At 44.8% G+C, this 16,264-nt stretch overlaps 1 protein-coding gene across 1 annotated transcript in view; it reads left to right on the plus strand.

The window, feature by feature from the left end:
• Positions 1-16,264, plus strand: part of CATSPERG (cation channel sperm associated auxiliary subunit gamma) — a 63,654-nt gene that overhangs the window by 7,582 nt on the left and 39,808 nt on the right. The window contains exons 4-6 of the mRNA XM_042782914.1: positions 5,860-6,004; positions 6,219-6,342; positions 6,511-6,583. Coding sequence (XP_042638848.1) covers positions 5,860-6,004; positions 6,219-6,342; positions 6,511-6,583 — 342 coding nt within the window. The remainder of the gene's footprint in view (positions 1-5,859; positions 6,005-6,218; positions 6,343-6,510; positions 6,584-16,264) is intronic.

Consider the following 16,264-nt stretch of genomic DNA (forward strand, 5'->3'; position numbering starts at 1 on the left):
GGTGTTTTCAGTTGCCTCATATGCATGTGAAAGCTGGACAGTGAGTATAACAATGCAACCCACTGCTCGATCCGACTCACAGCAACCCCTCTTTGGGTTTCCGAGGTGGTATCACTGTGGAAGTAAATTGCCCAATCTTCTTTCCAGGGAGTGGGCTTGAACTGCCAGCCTTCTGGTTAGCAGTCAAATGCCTTAGGCACTACACCACCAGAGCTCCTGGACAATGAATAAGGAAGTCTGAAGAAGAGTTGATGCTTTTGAGTTGTGGTGTTGGCAAAGAATACTGAAAGTACCATGGACTGCTAGAAGAACTAACAAATCTGTCCTGGAAGAAGTGCAGCTGAAATGGCCCTTGGAAGCATGAATGGCTCAATTTCATCTCAGCTACTTTGGTCGTGTTGTCAGAAGGGACAATTCCCTGGAGAAGGATGTCATACTTGGTGAAGTTGTTCATCCAGCATCCACATTCAGTATTGCCTTTCCCATCACAAAAATAACAAGTGTCTCTTATCTAGAGAGTTATTTTACGCTTCCTCCCCCTCCCATCCCTGGTAACCACCAATAAATGTTGATTTCTGTTTGTATACCTTTTCTTGTCTTTTTCTAAAAGTGGGATCATACAGTATTGTTGACCTTTAGTGATTGACTTTTTCAACTCAGCATAATGTCCTCCAGATTCATCCGTGTCATAAGATGTTTCAAGAACTCATCATTATTCTTTATAGCTGCATAGTATTCCATTGTATGTGTGTACCACATTTTATTTATCTGTTCTTCAGTTGTTGGGCATTTAGGTTGTTTTCATCATTTTGCTGGTATGAATAGTGCTGCAGTGAACATAGGTGTGCACACGTCTTTTCGTGTCACTTCTTTTAAGTCTGTTGGGTTATGTTTTAACTTTTTGAAGAAATGCTAAAGTGTTTCCCAAAATGGCTGTATCATTCTACATTCCCACCAGCAATGTTATGAGTTGTGAACCAAGTTATGGTCCACTCAGACTCCGGTGACCTTATGTGCATCAGAGTGGAACAGTTTTCATTGGCTGAGTTTTTGGAAGTAGATCATCAAGCCTTTCTTCCAATATGCCTGCCTGTGAACTTGAACCTCCAGCCTTTAGGTTTGCAGCCAAGCACGTTAACCATTTGCATCACCCAGGGGCTACCTCCAGCAATGTAACAGGGTTCAGTTTTCTTCTCCATGTCCTCACCAACACTTGGCTCTTTAGTTACAGCCATCCTTGCTGTTACACTGGTGACCTCTAGTGGATGGGAAATGCTATCTCACTGTGGTTTTGATTTGCATTTTCCTGATGTCATCTTTTCCTGTGCTTATCTGTCATTTATATCTTTTCTTTGGCAAAATGTCTATTCAAATCCTTTGCCCATTTTAAAACTGGGTTATTTGTTCTTTTATTATTGAGTTGTAAAGGTTCTTTGTGTAATCTGGATACTTGTTGCTGTTGTTGTTATGTGCCTAGCCCTTATCAAATATATGATTTGCAAATATTTTGTTCTATAGGTTGTCTTTTCACTTTTTTGATGGTATCCTTTGAAGCACAAAAGTTTTTATTTTTATTGCTATATAATTCACCTACCATAACAGCACAAAAATTTTCAATTTTGATGAAATCCAACCTAAAGTTTTTTCCCTTTTGCCCATTGTCTGAGGGCGTTGCCTGACTCGAGGTCATGGACATTTGTTCCTGTGTTTTCTTCTAAGAGCTTTTTAGTTTTAGATCTTATGTAATATCTTTGATCCATTTTGAGTTAATTTTGATGTATGGTGTCAGGTTTTTGACCATTTGAATGTTGTTGTTGTTTTGTGCCGTCGAGTCGGACCCAACTCATAGTGACCCCTCCTTGGGTTTCCAAGGCAGTAACACTACGGAAGTAGATTGCCTCATCTTCCTTCTGAGGAGTGGCTGGTGGATTTGAACCACCAGCCTTCTGGTTAGCAGTCAAATGCCTTAAGCACTATGCTACCAGAACTATTGCATAGTATTCCATTGTGTGTATGTATCATAATTTGGTCATCCACTCTTCTGTTGATAGGCATGTAAGTTGTTTCCATCTTTTTGCTATTGTAAATAGTGCTGCAATGAATCTGTTCTTGTCCTGACTCTCACTTTTTTAGGATATATACCTAGTAATAGGATTGCTGGGTCAAAAGGTATTTCTAATTCCAGCTTTTGAAGGAATCACCATACTGTTTTCCATAGTGGTTGTGTCATTTTACAGTCCTACCAGCAGTGTGTGAGAGTCCCAGTCTCTCCACATCCTCACCAGCAGTTGTTATTTTCTGTCTTGTTGACTTTTGCCATTAGTGCTGGGGCAAGATGGTATTTCATTGTTGTTTTGCTTTGCATGTCTCTGATGGCTAAAGATCATGAGCATTTCTTCATGTATTTGCTCGCCACCTGAACATTCTTTTTGGTGAAGTGTCTTCTGCCCATTTTTCAGTTGGATTGTTAATCTTTTTGTTGTCGAGGTGTTGGAGTTTTCTATAAACTTTAGAGGTAAGTCCCTTGTCAGATATGTTACTTGGACCCATGGCTCTACGTGTCTCTCCTTATGCCAGTTCCACACAATTTTGATTATTGTTGCTCTGTAGTAAGTTTTGAAGTGTGAATGCCCCAACTTTGTTGTTCTTTTGTAAAATTGTTTTGTCTCAAGTAAGCTTTTGGAGAGGCAGTAGAGTGTTGTGGTTCAGACCTGGAGGTCTTGAGGCTGTACACCTGAGTTCCAGTCCATCGATGAACATTTAGTTACAGGAAGTACAACATGATAGTTGATTCGGAGCCCACAGAATAAAATCAGAACCAAACTTATTACTGTCAAGTCAGTCCTGACTTATGGCGACCCCATGTACATCAGATTAGAAATGTTCCATAGAGTTTTCTTGACTGTAATCTTTACAGATAGATTGCCAGACTTTTCTTCCTTGATGCCTCTGGGTGGCTTCAAACTGCCAACCTTTAGATTTCTAGTCAAGCACACATCTTTTGGACCACTCAGGGAGCCAGGATGTCTGGGTTCGAATCCTAGCTCTCCCAGTAATAACTGTGTGATCTTGGGCAAATTACCTCTCTGTGCCAAAGTATGTTGTTGTTATTGTTGCTAGGTGCTGTTGAGTTGGCTCGGACTCATAGCTGTACGATAGAATGAAACACTGCCCAGTCCTTCACCACCCTCACAATCCTTGCTCTGCTCGAGCCTGTGGTGGCAGCCACTGTGTCAATCCATCTCATTGAGGGTCTTCCCCTTTTTCACTGACCCTCCACTTTACCAGGCATGACATCCTTCTCCGGGGACTGGTCTCTTCTGACCATATGACCAAAGTAGGTGAGATGAAGTCTGGCCATTCTTGCTTCCAAGGAGCATGTGTATAAGGAGCAAATGAATAAGGTAGCTAATAATCATACCCACCTTACAGGGTTGTTATGAGTATTAACTGATTGAATATGTGTGAAGTACTGAGCACAGTGCCTGGTTCATAGTAAGGGCTCAGTGAATATTAGTAACAAGTTACTTGGATGTGACCGTGGACAGAGGGTTTTACTTCATGAACCATTTATCGGTAAAAGTGTGGCAATGACGTCTTCTCTGTCCATTCAGCACCTACTGGGAACCAGGCCCCCTTCTTGTTGCAAGGGATATAGTGGTAAACAAAATGCCTACTTTCCTCTCAAGGATTCATTTTGCTAAGGAAGCTGACAATCAACAACTACCTAAAACAATCTATTCTAAGATAAGAGCAAAGAAGAAAATGAAATGAAGTGATGTGTTAGAAAGGAGTGCAGGTTAGGGAAAGCCTTGCTGAGCAGGGATCTGAAGGATGAAGAAGGCCACCGTGGAGAGCACTGTGAACCATTCTGAGCAGAAGGATTGCCAGTGCAGTGCCCAGAAGTGGGAGAGAGGTTGGTGTGTGTGAGGAACCACGAAGTGGCCTGTGTGGCTGGAGCAGACTGAACAGGGGGAGAGTGGGAAGAGATTGGCCAGGGAGAAAATGGGGGATCATGGTTAGGACTTGGGCTTTTACCCAGTGAGATGGGGCCATGAGAATGTTCTGAGCAGAAAAGTGATGTGATATGACTCCAGTGTCCAGAGGGTCCCTCCAGCTGTGTAGGGGGCAGGAACAGGGAGACAGGAGGCAACTGCAGTGGTCATGTGGGAGATGAGAGTGGACAGGACACTAGGATGCTGTTGTTGTTGTTGTTAGGTGCCGTCGAGTCGTTTCCGACTCATAGCGATCCCATGCACAGCAGAACGAAACGCTGCCCAATCCCGCGCCAGCCCCACAGTCCCTGCTATACTTGAGCCCATCATCGCAGCCACTGTATCAATCCATCTTCTTGAAGGCCTCCCCCTCTTTCGTTGACCCTCCACCCTACCAAGCATGACATCCTTCTCCAGGGAATGGTCCCTTCTTACAACATGACCAAAATAGGTGAGACGAAGTCTGGCCATTCTTGCTTCCAAGGAGCATTCTGGCTGCACTTCCTCCAGGACAGATCTGTTAGTTCTTTTAGCAGTCCACGGTACTTTCAGCATTCTTCGCCAGCACCACAACTCAAAAGCATCAACTCTTCTTCAGTCTTCCTTATTTATTGTCCAGCTCTCACATGCATACCAGGCGATTGGAAATATCATGGCTTGTGTCAGGCGCACCTTAGTCCTCAATGAGATATCCTTGCTCCTCAGCACTTGAAACAGTTCCTTCGCAGTTGACTTTCCCAATGCTACACGTTGTCTAATGTCCTGACTGCTGCTTCCGTTGACATCGATTGTAGAACCAAGCAACGTGAATTCCTTGACAACCTCAATCTTCTCTCCATTGATTGTGATGCTGCTCATTGGTCCAGTTGTGAGGATTTTTGTTTTCTTTATGTTGAGATGTAATCCATATTGCAGACTGTATTCTTCAACCTTCATCAGTAGGTGCCTTAAGTCATCCTCACTTTCAGCAAGCAAAGTTGTATTGTCTGCATATCTCAGGTTGTTAATGATTCTTCCTCCAATCCTGATACCAGAGGTTCAAGCCGGATTCAGAAGAGGACGTGGAACAAGGGATATCATAGCATGGCTGGAGAGTGGCATAGTTGGCAGGATTGAAAGGGCCCTAGCCAAGCCATCCCTCAGGATAAAGAGCCATGCAAAAGTGGTTAGCCCCAATACATCCTTGTCCCTCGTCCCACAGTGGCTTGAATACAGCTTTTCTTGGGGAGGCCGCTTGGCTTTTGCTTATACTGTTACATACACTTAGAGCACCCTTCTCCTTCTGTCTCCACTCCATGCCCTGCCTGCCCTTAGGATCCTGGCATCTCTGAGATGTTGTCTCTATCTGCCCCCTCACCCTTCTCCTTAGTTCCTCCCTGTCTAACTTCCCCATCCCATATCCCACTCTCTGGCCCCAGCTTCAGAACCTGGCTGTCCTCTGACTGAGGGGGAGGGTGACAGAATCCAGAGAAGGTGGAAAACCACCTCAGGTATGGGATTGGAAATCCCGGTGTGAGGGCAGGGGCCACTGGCTGTTCTGGGGTTCCATTGTATTACTTTTTCACATCTTGTCTCATCCCATGCTGCCCTCCCCTTTGTATTCCTTGTATCCAAATTCTGTCTGAAGATCCCAACTCTGTACTCTTCTTCTTCAAGAAGACCACCCTGTGTCCCTCCACAGCTCCTAGTTCTCTACCCTCTTCTAGCCTAGCTCATCCCCCATCCCAGCCCCAAACCTCGAACACATTCTCTAATTGTTCCCACCCAGCCCCAGAAGACAGGCTACTTACTAAAGGTGGGGTCAAAGCATGGGGAACCCAGCAGCTTTCTTAAGGACAAACCTGTGGGACTATCTTACCCTCAGCCGTCTGAGGCCCTGGTCCGTAAGGGCCACCTGACGGGCCTAAAGCCCGTGGTGCTGGTCACCTTCCATTCTCCAGTCAACTTCCGCCGGTGGAAGATAGAACAGCTGCAGATCCAGATGGAAGCAGCTCCGTTGCGCAACAAAGGTGAGCCTGGAGGGGGTGCCTGAAGAGGTCACAACCTGGTGTGACTGGGGGTGGTGGTTAGTGGTGGCAGACTCAGTGGTGGAGTCCATGTCCTGGAGGAGATACTCAGTGGGGTGTATGGCCTAGAGGGGGGCATGGGAGATCCCCACAAGATCTATGAACTGGAGGGGGCTGCTGGCAGGCCTCAGAGCCTCTGCCCCCTGCCTACCAACAGAAGCCTGTGACGCAGAGGTGTGTGCCATGAACTGGTACACACCCATGCCCATCAAGAATGGCAGCGTGGTCATGAGTGTGGATATCAGCAGCAATGGCCTGGGACCTCTCATCCCCAGAAAAAGGTGCCCTTTCCCAAGCCCAGGACAGGGAGTAGGCTCCAGGGGGGACTTCCTGATCCCCAGGTCCCCAAAAGACACGTGGGGAAACCAAAGGGAGGGAAGAGAATGGAAGGCAGTTGGAAGGGTCCTGAGAGGGGTCCTCACCTGTGCCTGCCCTGCCCCTATTGCCAGGTTCTTCCTGAATATCAATGGCTACATCAAGATGCAGCCAGACAACACACTCCAGTTCACGGTGGGGAATGAGGTAAGGGGTCTGGGTGGTGCAGAAGGGAGACCGTCTGTGCCTCGGGCTGGGTCCTGACTTCTTCCTGAGCAAGCAGGACCTGGACCTGCCTGAGGGGAAGTGCTTTACTAAGGGTAGTCACATAGAAGTCTTTAAAATGACCCTGTGAGGGGAAATACCCTCACCCATTTAAAAAAAACAAAAACTTTTTATTGTGATTTGAGTGGTTTACAGAGCAAATCCATTTTGCATTTGGCAATTCATGCATGTTTTGTTTCAGGCCATTGATTGCAATCCCTGCAGTGTAACTGCACTCATACCATTTCCTGCCTGTGTTTCCCTATCCTTCTTTCCCATCCATTCCTGCCTTCTGAACTTTGTCCCTGGGCAAATGCTGCCCTTTTGATCTCAAATAGAAATAGTTCATTGTTCTAAAGAATGTGTACCTCCCTGGTGGTACTATTCACCTTGTAGACCTAATGTATGACTGAAAGTTGAACTACAGGGGTGAGTTCAATTCCTGGCTTGAAGGGTGACTGAGGGCCATAGTCTTGGGGGTTCCACCAGTCTCTATCTGACAAGTTAGGCTGCTTATTTATTATTTTGAATTTTGTTCCACAGTTTTCTCCCACGCTATCTAGGACTTTTTAATGTGATCCCTTTTAGGGTGGTTGGTAGTGGTAGCCAGGCACCATCTAGTTCTGGTCTCAGGGTTATGGAGGCTGGCGTTCACACGGTCTAGCAGTCCTTTGGACTAACTGTGTCCATGTGCCTTTGATTTCTTCACTCTTCTTTGTTCTTGATGATAAGACACCAATAGCTGCATCTTAGAGGGCTGCTTACAAGCATTTAAGACCCCAGTCACTACTCACCAAAGTAGGCTGGAGAATATTTTCTGGACGACTGTGTTCATCTACTGTTTTTGAAGACAAGAAAACCAAGGCCTCACAGTCTCTCAGCAGGTTCATGTGGAACAAAGACTTGAAACTGGTCTGTACTCAACTGATTCTTAGATCTGTATTGTTCCTTTTCTTTTTCTTTTAATAATAGCTCAGTGTGTTTTCAGTGTTTACACAGCAGTTTAGGTTCCCATTCAAAATTTCTACACCAATTGTTTGCTAACACCTATTGCCTTCTTCACAATGAGTGAACATCCTCATCATTTCCACTCTGGCTGTTCCATTTCCATTAACCCAGCTTCTCTGTCCCCTTACAGTCTTATCTTTGTTTTAAAGTAGTTGTTGACTGTTGAGTCTCATATGGGTGTTTTTTTTTTTTTTTTTTTTTAAAGGAGCGTAATACTTATGGGTGGTATTAATTATTTTTGAGCTAATTTGTTATTTTGCTACAAAGTAACCTCAGTTTCCACTCCGGGTTTGAAGAGTATTTCAGGGTAGTAATCTTGGGGAATCCTTTAGTCTTGAGCAGTCCAGTAGATCTGTTTTTGTTTGTTTTTTTTAGGACTTTGAGGTTTTATTCCACATTTTTCTCCCATTCCACCAGGATCCATCATCTGTTGTGGTCAGTAGTGGTCGCCAGGCACCATCTAGTTCTTCTGGTCTCAGGGTAGTTGAGGCTATGGTGCAGGTGGACTGAGCATCCTGTAGACTAGTGTCTCCACCGAGTCTTTGGTTTCCTTCTTGCTCTTTTGCTCTAGATAAATTGAGACCAACAGATGACCACTAATAAGCTTTTAAGACTTCAGATTACTACTCATCATACTGTTGTTGTTGTTGTTATGCGCCATGGAGTCAGACCTGACTTATAGCGACCCCTCCTTGGGTTTCCAAGGTAGTATTACTACAGAAGTAGATTGCCCAACCTTCCTTCTGAGGAGTGGCTGGTGGGTTTGAACCTCCAGCTTTCTGGTTAGCAGTCAAGTGCCTTAAGCACTATGCTACCAGAGCTCCTCTCATCAGACTAGGATGTAGAATATAACTTTATGAATTATATTATGCCAACTGCCTGGGATATCCCAGAAGACTATGGTCCTAATTCTTCAGACCCCAAAATCCTATCCCTTGAGGTGTTTGGTTGTGTCTAAGAAGTATCTGTAACTATGCCCCTATTTGCTTTATTACATATATGAATATATGTGCATACAGTCACTATAGATGTGTTTATAGATGCATATATATGTGTGTGTGTGTGTGTGTGTATAAGGAGCTCTGGTAGCATAGTGGCTAAAGCACTTGACTGCTAACCAGAAGGCTGGCAGTTCAAACCCACCAGCCACTCCTCGGAAGGAAGGTTGGGCAATCCTACTTCCATAGTGATACTGTCTCGGAAACCCAAGGAGGGGTCGCTATGAGTCGGGGCCGACTCGACGGCACATAACAACAATATGTATGTATGTGTATATATATATATATATATATATATATATATATATATATATATATATATATATATACACACACACATATTTATACACACACACACACACACATATATGTATATACATACATACATACACACACAAAACCAAACTCACTGCTGTCAAGTAAGATCTCACTTTAATGACTCCTTGGGTTTCCAAGGCGGTATCACTACAGAAGTAGATTGCCCAGCCTTCCTTCTGGTGGCTGGTGGATTTGAACAGCCAACTTTCTGGTTAGCAGTCAAATGCTATTCTGGTAACCTAATGCTGCTCTGACAAAAATATACCACAAATGGTATGGCCTTAACGAACGAGAGTTTATTCTCTTACAGTTTGGAGGCTTTAAGTCTGAGTTCAAAGTGCCAGGCTCTAGGGGCTGAGTGAAAGCCCCTCAACTTTGGGGTTCAGCTCTGTCTGCCTCCTACTCCCAGCCCACTGGAGGTAGATGCTTTACTTCACTCAGACAGCTGCTGACTGCTGAGACCGAGAAGCCCCATTGTTGACCCATGCCCAAGTAAAAAGGCGTGACTCGGATATTACCAAACTACATGGGAGGCCATTAATTCAAGTCCATTGAAAGTCCCATCTGCCGATCTAGCAGAGCATGGCAGGCTGCTGAACAATGACACAGCTACATGCAGAGTCCAAGCATGCCATAAGCTGGAGACTATCCCCAAGGCTTCTCCTTATATACAGGAAGCAGACCACATCCCAAAGGCAGCTACTCAGCTGGTTGTGGTAGATCCCACTATGGAGCTGATTGCCAATCTCATCATGGGGAATAACTATCACCAGCTGCCAACCACTCAACCAGGCCCAGCAAAGTTGACATACAAATTTAACTACTGCAAATGCCTTAGGCACTACACCACCAGAGCTCCCATACACATATATGTACACATATATACATATATATATGTACTTATACACATGTATGTCTACTATGAAATGGTGGGAATGATAGTGGTAGTAGCCTCCAGACATGTCTAACTTCATGGAGAATAATAAGAATTATCATAAACTCCAGGCTGATCCCTGTGAGGTAGAGATCAGACATACCTCCACTCCCCAACCTTTTTAACAATCCTGATACCATCTGTCCCTCCCACAGCACTCTCTACTTCTTTGCTGGGTTCAGTAATCCATTGCAGTGACCAAACAGAACTCACAGACCATACTTACAGTTAAGTGGTTTAACTTAGGAACAGGGTACAACTCAGGATCAGGAAGGATGTAGGCACAGTCTCCCTTTTCCAGTGCAGGACAGCTCCCTCAGTCCCTGTCAGGTGTGCAGATCTCTTTCAGGAAAGGCTCCTCCGGGTTCTGCCATCTGTCGCCTCTGGCTCTGCTGCGGGGCCCTTCCAGGCCTCTCACCATCTTCAGTGTTAGAGGCCTTGATGTTCCAGTTACAGGCTGTTTTAGAACATGCCTTGTGTCCTCTCCCTCTGCTTCTCTCTTCTTTCTTTCTTCTGCTGCTTCTTTTCCTGATTATTTCTATCTCCCAAAATCTCTTTGTCAATTTTAAGACATTGCCTCTTCCAGCGCGGGGAGAGGGCACAAACTGACCAATCCCCTCTTGATAGGTCACAGGCATTTCATTTGCATAGAAGGCTACAACCCACCTCATTTGCATAATCTATTGACTGTAAAAGTTAGAGCATTGCAAAAAAGGACATGGAGGTAGCATCTTCTGACCTCCTCTAACTTCAAAAGAGAGAGGCAGGCATAATCACCATCAGCAGCCCAAGACTTATTTCTGTGAGGCCAGACATGCCTTTACCCTCCAGCCTTTTTTGCCAGTTGTGACACAAACTGTCCCTCCCTCAGCACTCCCTACTTCTCTACTGGGTTTGATAATTCATTGCAGTGGCCACACAGAACTCACAGACAATACTCACAATTATGGGATTTATTAGGGAAGTAACAGGCTACAATTCAGGTTCAGGAATGCTCTTGGGATGTAATTCTTCAATCAGGACAGTCTCTCATCTGCTGAACCCTCAGGCATGCCTCTCCGGCCCTTGGCCTCTTGGCTTGGCCTCTGCCCTGCACTGGCAAATGTTACAAAGCTATTTTAGTCTGCCAATAGGTTCACTCAGGTGCATCCCACTCCGTCAGCAAGCCAAGGGCACTCAGCTTTCTTGCTGTGTGGGCCAGGTAAGCCTGCTACTCTGTCTCGTCCTTCTTGGTTCCACTGTGACTGTCTCTGTGCTGGGCCATCTCTCTCTGTCAAGCATCTCTTTCTGCCAGGCATCTCTGCCAAGGAGCTCCAGCACAGGGATCTTGGATCCAAGGACGCACTCTACTTCACCTCCAGCTCTTCTCTCTTGAGGGCAGCGAGATCCTCTCTGCCTCTAGGAAGGCTCATTTTAAGCCTGGCAGAGTGACAAAACTAACCAATCCCACATCAGAGTTCTACACACCTTATTTGCATGGTTCCACCCAGTAATCCAGTGGGAGTTACAAAGACTAGGCTAGAAAAGCCATACCAAGTAATTCACTGCACCCCCTGCCTTTTCTAGTCATTGTCCTTTTTATACTTTAAAAATTAATATCCCCTTTACAACCAGTTTAAGAATAAGCAAATCCATGAAAGTGTGTAAGCCAGCCACTTCATGCATTTATCTCTCCCTGTAATAGGACCAAATGTGGGTCCCTGCCTGGTGTGCAGTCCAGCCAAAACACTTTATATATCGAGTGATTAAGAGGAGAGAAAGTTGTTTGTTGCAAAGCAGCAATGCAAGGAGACAGGGGTCCGTACCCAGATCTGACTCCCCAAATCTCCATCAAATTAGTTTTTGTAGGTTTCAGAAGAGAGGGTTATACATATTCATAAAAATTTCAGGAATTTGGACGTGAGATGGTTAATGACTGGCTGAAATTTCCTTTGCCTCAGCGTAAAGGGACAGTAGGTTTTTAATTTAATGCACTTGGATACCAGATGCGTCACACCGGCTTCCTGTCATCAGCTGATCAGGGCTTAGGCAGAGGAGAGAGTGTTAGTTCCCAGTAAATTTGTTCCTCTCTGTCCTACTGCACATGTCCACAGACCAGAGTCAATTTTCAAGTTGTTTTCTAAGACACATTAACGCGTTTACCCACCAGTGCCTAAGGAAACAGTGGGAAAGAAAGTTTTTTGCTCCATTCAGTTCTTAAGGAACTGAGCTTATTGTGTTTACGCAATTGTGTCTCCAATGGGGTCCTATGTGCTTACTCATCTGTCTTAATCAGGGTGGGGAAATAGTTGAGGGTAATTGAGTTTACTTATCTATTCCTATCCAGGCTCATATCTGTTCTAATTATCTGTTTTAACCAGGGTGGGGGAAATAGTTTTGGCTTTACATGGTTTCAGTTCCCCCTTAGAATAGATACTGTTTCACATTCTTGGGGAACACTTTATTTGGTTTCAATTCCCCTTAGAATGGTTACTGTTCTACAATTTTGGGAAATGGGGTGACAACTCATTCTAGCTGCTTCCTGCTGACTGGGGATGAAGATGGTGGAAGAACTCAATCCTTGGTTAGTAAGTCTCTTGTAGTTTAGACAGCTCTCAGAATTTTCTGGCCATAATCCGGGGAGAAGAGATTAAGGTGCCTGTAGAGGCTTGAGGACAGATAAGTAGTTAGGCAGACATTGAATACAACAGGTAAAGAGTGTTAATGTTAATATGAGGAGTGTTATAACAAATAAGGATCTCAGCTGCCATAAATTGGGTAACCAAGATGTAAGCCAAGAAAAGTTTATCCCAAAGGTGGGGGTTAAATTAGGTCCTATAGTTTCCCTGCCCTGTTGCAGTTTACGAATGGTGCAATGAATAGCCTATTGATCTTGTTCTGTCTGTCCTGATGCATTAATTAATGAGCAACAGCTGGTATTGATGTATATACATACCCCTCTGTGTCAAGGAGAGTGTTCACACACCCAATAATTATTAGCCCAAGGAGTGTGGTCTAATAGGGTTTGTTGGAGATTTATGAGAGTGTTAGACCACCATCCTCCTTTAGAAGGGGTTAAGGATACAACAATCACTGAGATGATCAAAATCACATTCACGTCTTAACCCAGAACAGGCTTCCTTTTAAATAAAACCTTAAGATCCTCAATGGGCTTACAAGTATATTCCACTGCAGGTTGTTGGGGATACTCAATATTCTGTTGGTCAGGTTCTCTTGGGTCTCCCTGTCCCCCAAGGCTGCTCCCTGTAGAATAAAACTTAGTTATAAGTCGGTGAGGGTTTCCAGTGCAGTCTGGCACTATTCTCAATTGGGTGTGATGTATCCAAGGGCAGACTCCCTTCAGTTTGACTGAAGAATGTGTTGTCAACAGTACTTCATAAGGCCCAGTCCATTTGGCCTGGAGCTGGCTCTGGGGAGTCCGGTTGTTCCGCTCCTTCAGCAGGACCCAATCACCTGGACAGAAGCTATGAAGGGGAATATCTGTAGAATACACAATGGAACAAGTATTCCATTGCGTGGAACCAACCATAGTTTGGTTATCCATTCCTCAGTTGATGGACACCTAGGTTGTTTCCATCTTTTGGCTATTGTAAGCCAGTGTCTTCTTAAAAATATTTCATCTTCTCAGTTTTCCCTGTCAAATAGACTAGTCCTGTTACTTAATGGACTATTTGAGATGCAAATGTTCCCTCATTGTTACTTTGAACTGAGAGTAGCAAACCAAACTGGGGTTAATTTTAATAGGATATACTCACCTCTGCTGCTTTTCTGTGCTGCAGGGAAAGGCTTCCACCCATCCAGTGAAAGTGTCTATAAATACTAACAGGTACTTGATTTTTCCAGGGGTTGTAAATTTTACCTGCCAGTCCTTGTATGGGCCCAGACCTCTTGCTTGAATTCCTTTTACCACTGGAGGTGGACTGCACTTTAGATTGTTTCTGGCATAGGTCAAGCAGCCTCGTGTCACCTTTTGGATGGTTTTGCACAGATCCAGTCCTGCCATAAGTTTACTCGGCCAAGCATACAGGGTATCTTTTCCCATAACAAGTGCTGGTTGCAGTGACAGCTCTACCTGTTGCTTCTGTAGTCCATAGCAGCAGGTAATCACAGGAGGTTGTCTATAAGGCCCATGCCTGGTGGGGATTAACATCCACCTGGAGCTTGTTAGCTGAGAAAGTAACCTGAGTATTTAACTTGGTTATTCTTATTCCAACAGAGGAAGAGGGCATTCAGGTATGTATAAAAACTTCAAGTTAATGCAGGACTCCCAACCTGGCATTCAAGAGGTTGAAGGAAATTTTTTCATTACTGAAACTCCATTAATGCTCGTAGTCTTCTGGGGCAGAGGGGCCTTGGGGATGTTTAGGACTGAGGTTGCCCCTGTGTCCAGTAGAGATTCAATGGGCTGTTTTCCCACAGTTATTGCCACCCAGGGTCCTCGTGGGAGATAGGAATGTGCCCAGTCTGCAACAAAGTCCCTGGGCCCCACCATTCTTGATTGCTATCAGCTGTGCTTACCATCTGCTGGGCAGCCCCCTTTGGTTGGTTTTGGAGGGCTTGTTTTGGGCACTCCTTCTTCCAATGCCTATCCTTCCTGCAGTAAGCACACTGTTGAGGCCCCAACTTTGTTGGTCAGCCTCCTGAAGGAGGAGCTTGATTTTCTCCCTTTCTATCTGTTGGGGGCCCATGGGGACTTACCCAATAGGATCGACTTCGTGGCAGGCCTCCCAGGGCAGAAGCCAGCAGGGCAGTCTGTTGCTTCATGCCTCTTTGCTTCTGTTTCTCCTGCTCCTGGTCTCAGTTATGATAGACCTTGAAAGCAACCTCTACAAGTTGAGAAGTTTTCATACCCAGTCCCCCTTCTAATATTTGGAGTTTGTACCGTATATCAGGGGCACTTTGGCTTATAAAAGTTAAGTTGACAATATGAGTGTTCTGGGGGTCATCTGGGTCAGTGTCAGTATATTGATGGTAGGCCTCATACACCCATTCAAGGAAAGCGGAAGGATTTTCCTTGGGGCCTTGTTGTACTTCCTGAACTTTGTGAACATTAATCTGCTTTGTGGTCCCCTTCTGGAGCCCTACGATAATGCCCTCTTTCATATGAGCCAACCTAGCTCTGTCCCCTGGGTCATTAGGATCCCACTCTGGATCTGTTCCTGGCACTGCCTGATGGCTGGGGCCCCTGACTAGGTTTTCAGGCTGGAGGTCGTGAAGTCTGTTGACTTCTGCTCCAGCTTTCTCTAATACCATCTGCTCTCTTCAGGGCTGAGTAAAGTAGTTAATAACATATCAATGTCAGTCCGATTAGGACAATGAAATTAAAATATGGAGGTGATTAAGGTTTCCATCCGTTTTGGATTCTCCCTATAAGTAGGCATCGCATTTTTCAAATTTAGTAAATCAGCCATGGAGAATGGCACATGAGCCCAAATGAAACCTTCAGGATTTCCTTCATGATCTAAACTGGCTGGAACCTGCCGTAATGGGTATTGCCCTGATAGATCTGGCCTAGACCCCTGGCCAAATTTTACACCACTCTGAAGGTGTGCTGGGGAGACCATTTCCTGAGGGGCACCCATCTTCTGAGGGGCATCAGGGTGCTATCAGGTAAAGGGATATAATACCACCAGAGTTTTAGGAGGTTCTGAATTCAAAATTCCCTTAGGCTTAGGTGGTGGAGCCATAGGTGAATTGTTTCCTGACTCCAGGAGGTATGGGGGAGGGGGAGATGGGGAGGAATGGAGTCAAGGTAAGGGTCTTCAGAGTCCCGAAAGACACCCTTAAAATCCACTTTCCCTTTAGATTGTACAGCCATCACCCGGAACTGTTTCTGTAAACCCTTGTTTTGAAACAAAGCCATGAATAACTCCAGATGTTCTTCCCACTTTTGATTTTTTTTTTCAAAATGAATCTAACTGAATAATAATATTATAGTTCAGACTCATGTTTTCTGGCCATTTATGCCCAGACTCAAGCTGATATTGTGGCCAGACGGTGTTACAGAAAAACACTTTTTTTTTTTTCTATAGGCTTAAAGCCAAAATGAGCCCAGTTTTCAGAATGCAGCCAAGGGTGGTGCATTCTGGTATAGAACCTTGGTTACCCAATTTCCAGTCACATATCCACTGAAAACTGTTACACCAGTGCCATGCATACACACACTCTTTCTCACACACAAATCAAGCAGAGCCAGACCAGAATTCAAAGCAAAGGATTCCTAAGGAACATGTGGGCTATGGAGAGATTTCAATTAAAAGACACATGGGCTGCCACTTAAAGTTTTATTTCTTACCCACACACAAACCAAACCAAAACTAGAGCAGACTAAAAGACACCTGGGCCGCCATGTATCCACACTCTCAT

Source organism: Orycteropus afer, unplaced genomic scaffold (genome assembly GCF_000298275.1).
Source record: "Orycteropus afer afer isolate SDZICR_OR568_19922 unplaced genomic scaffold, OryAfe1.0 scaffold00507, whole genome shotgun sequence".
Lineage (NCBI taxonomy): Eukaryota > Metazoa > Chordata > Mammalia > Tubulidentata > Orycteropodidae > Orycteropus > Orycteropus afer.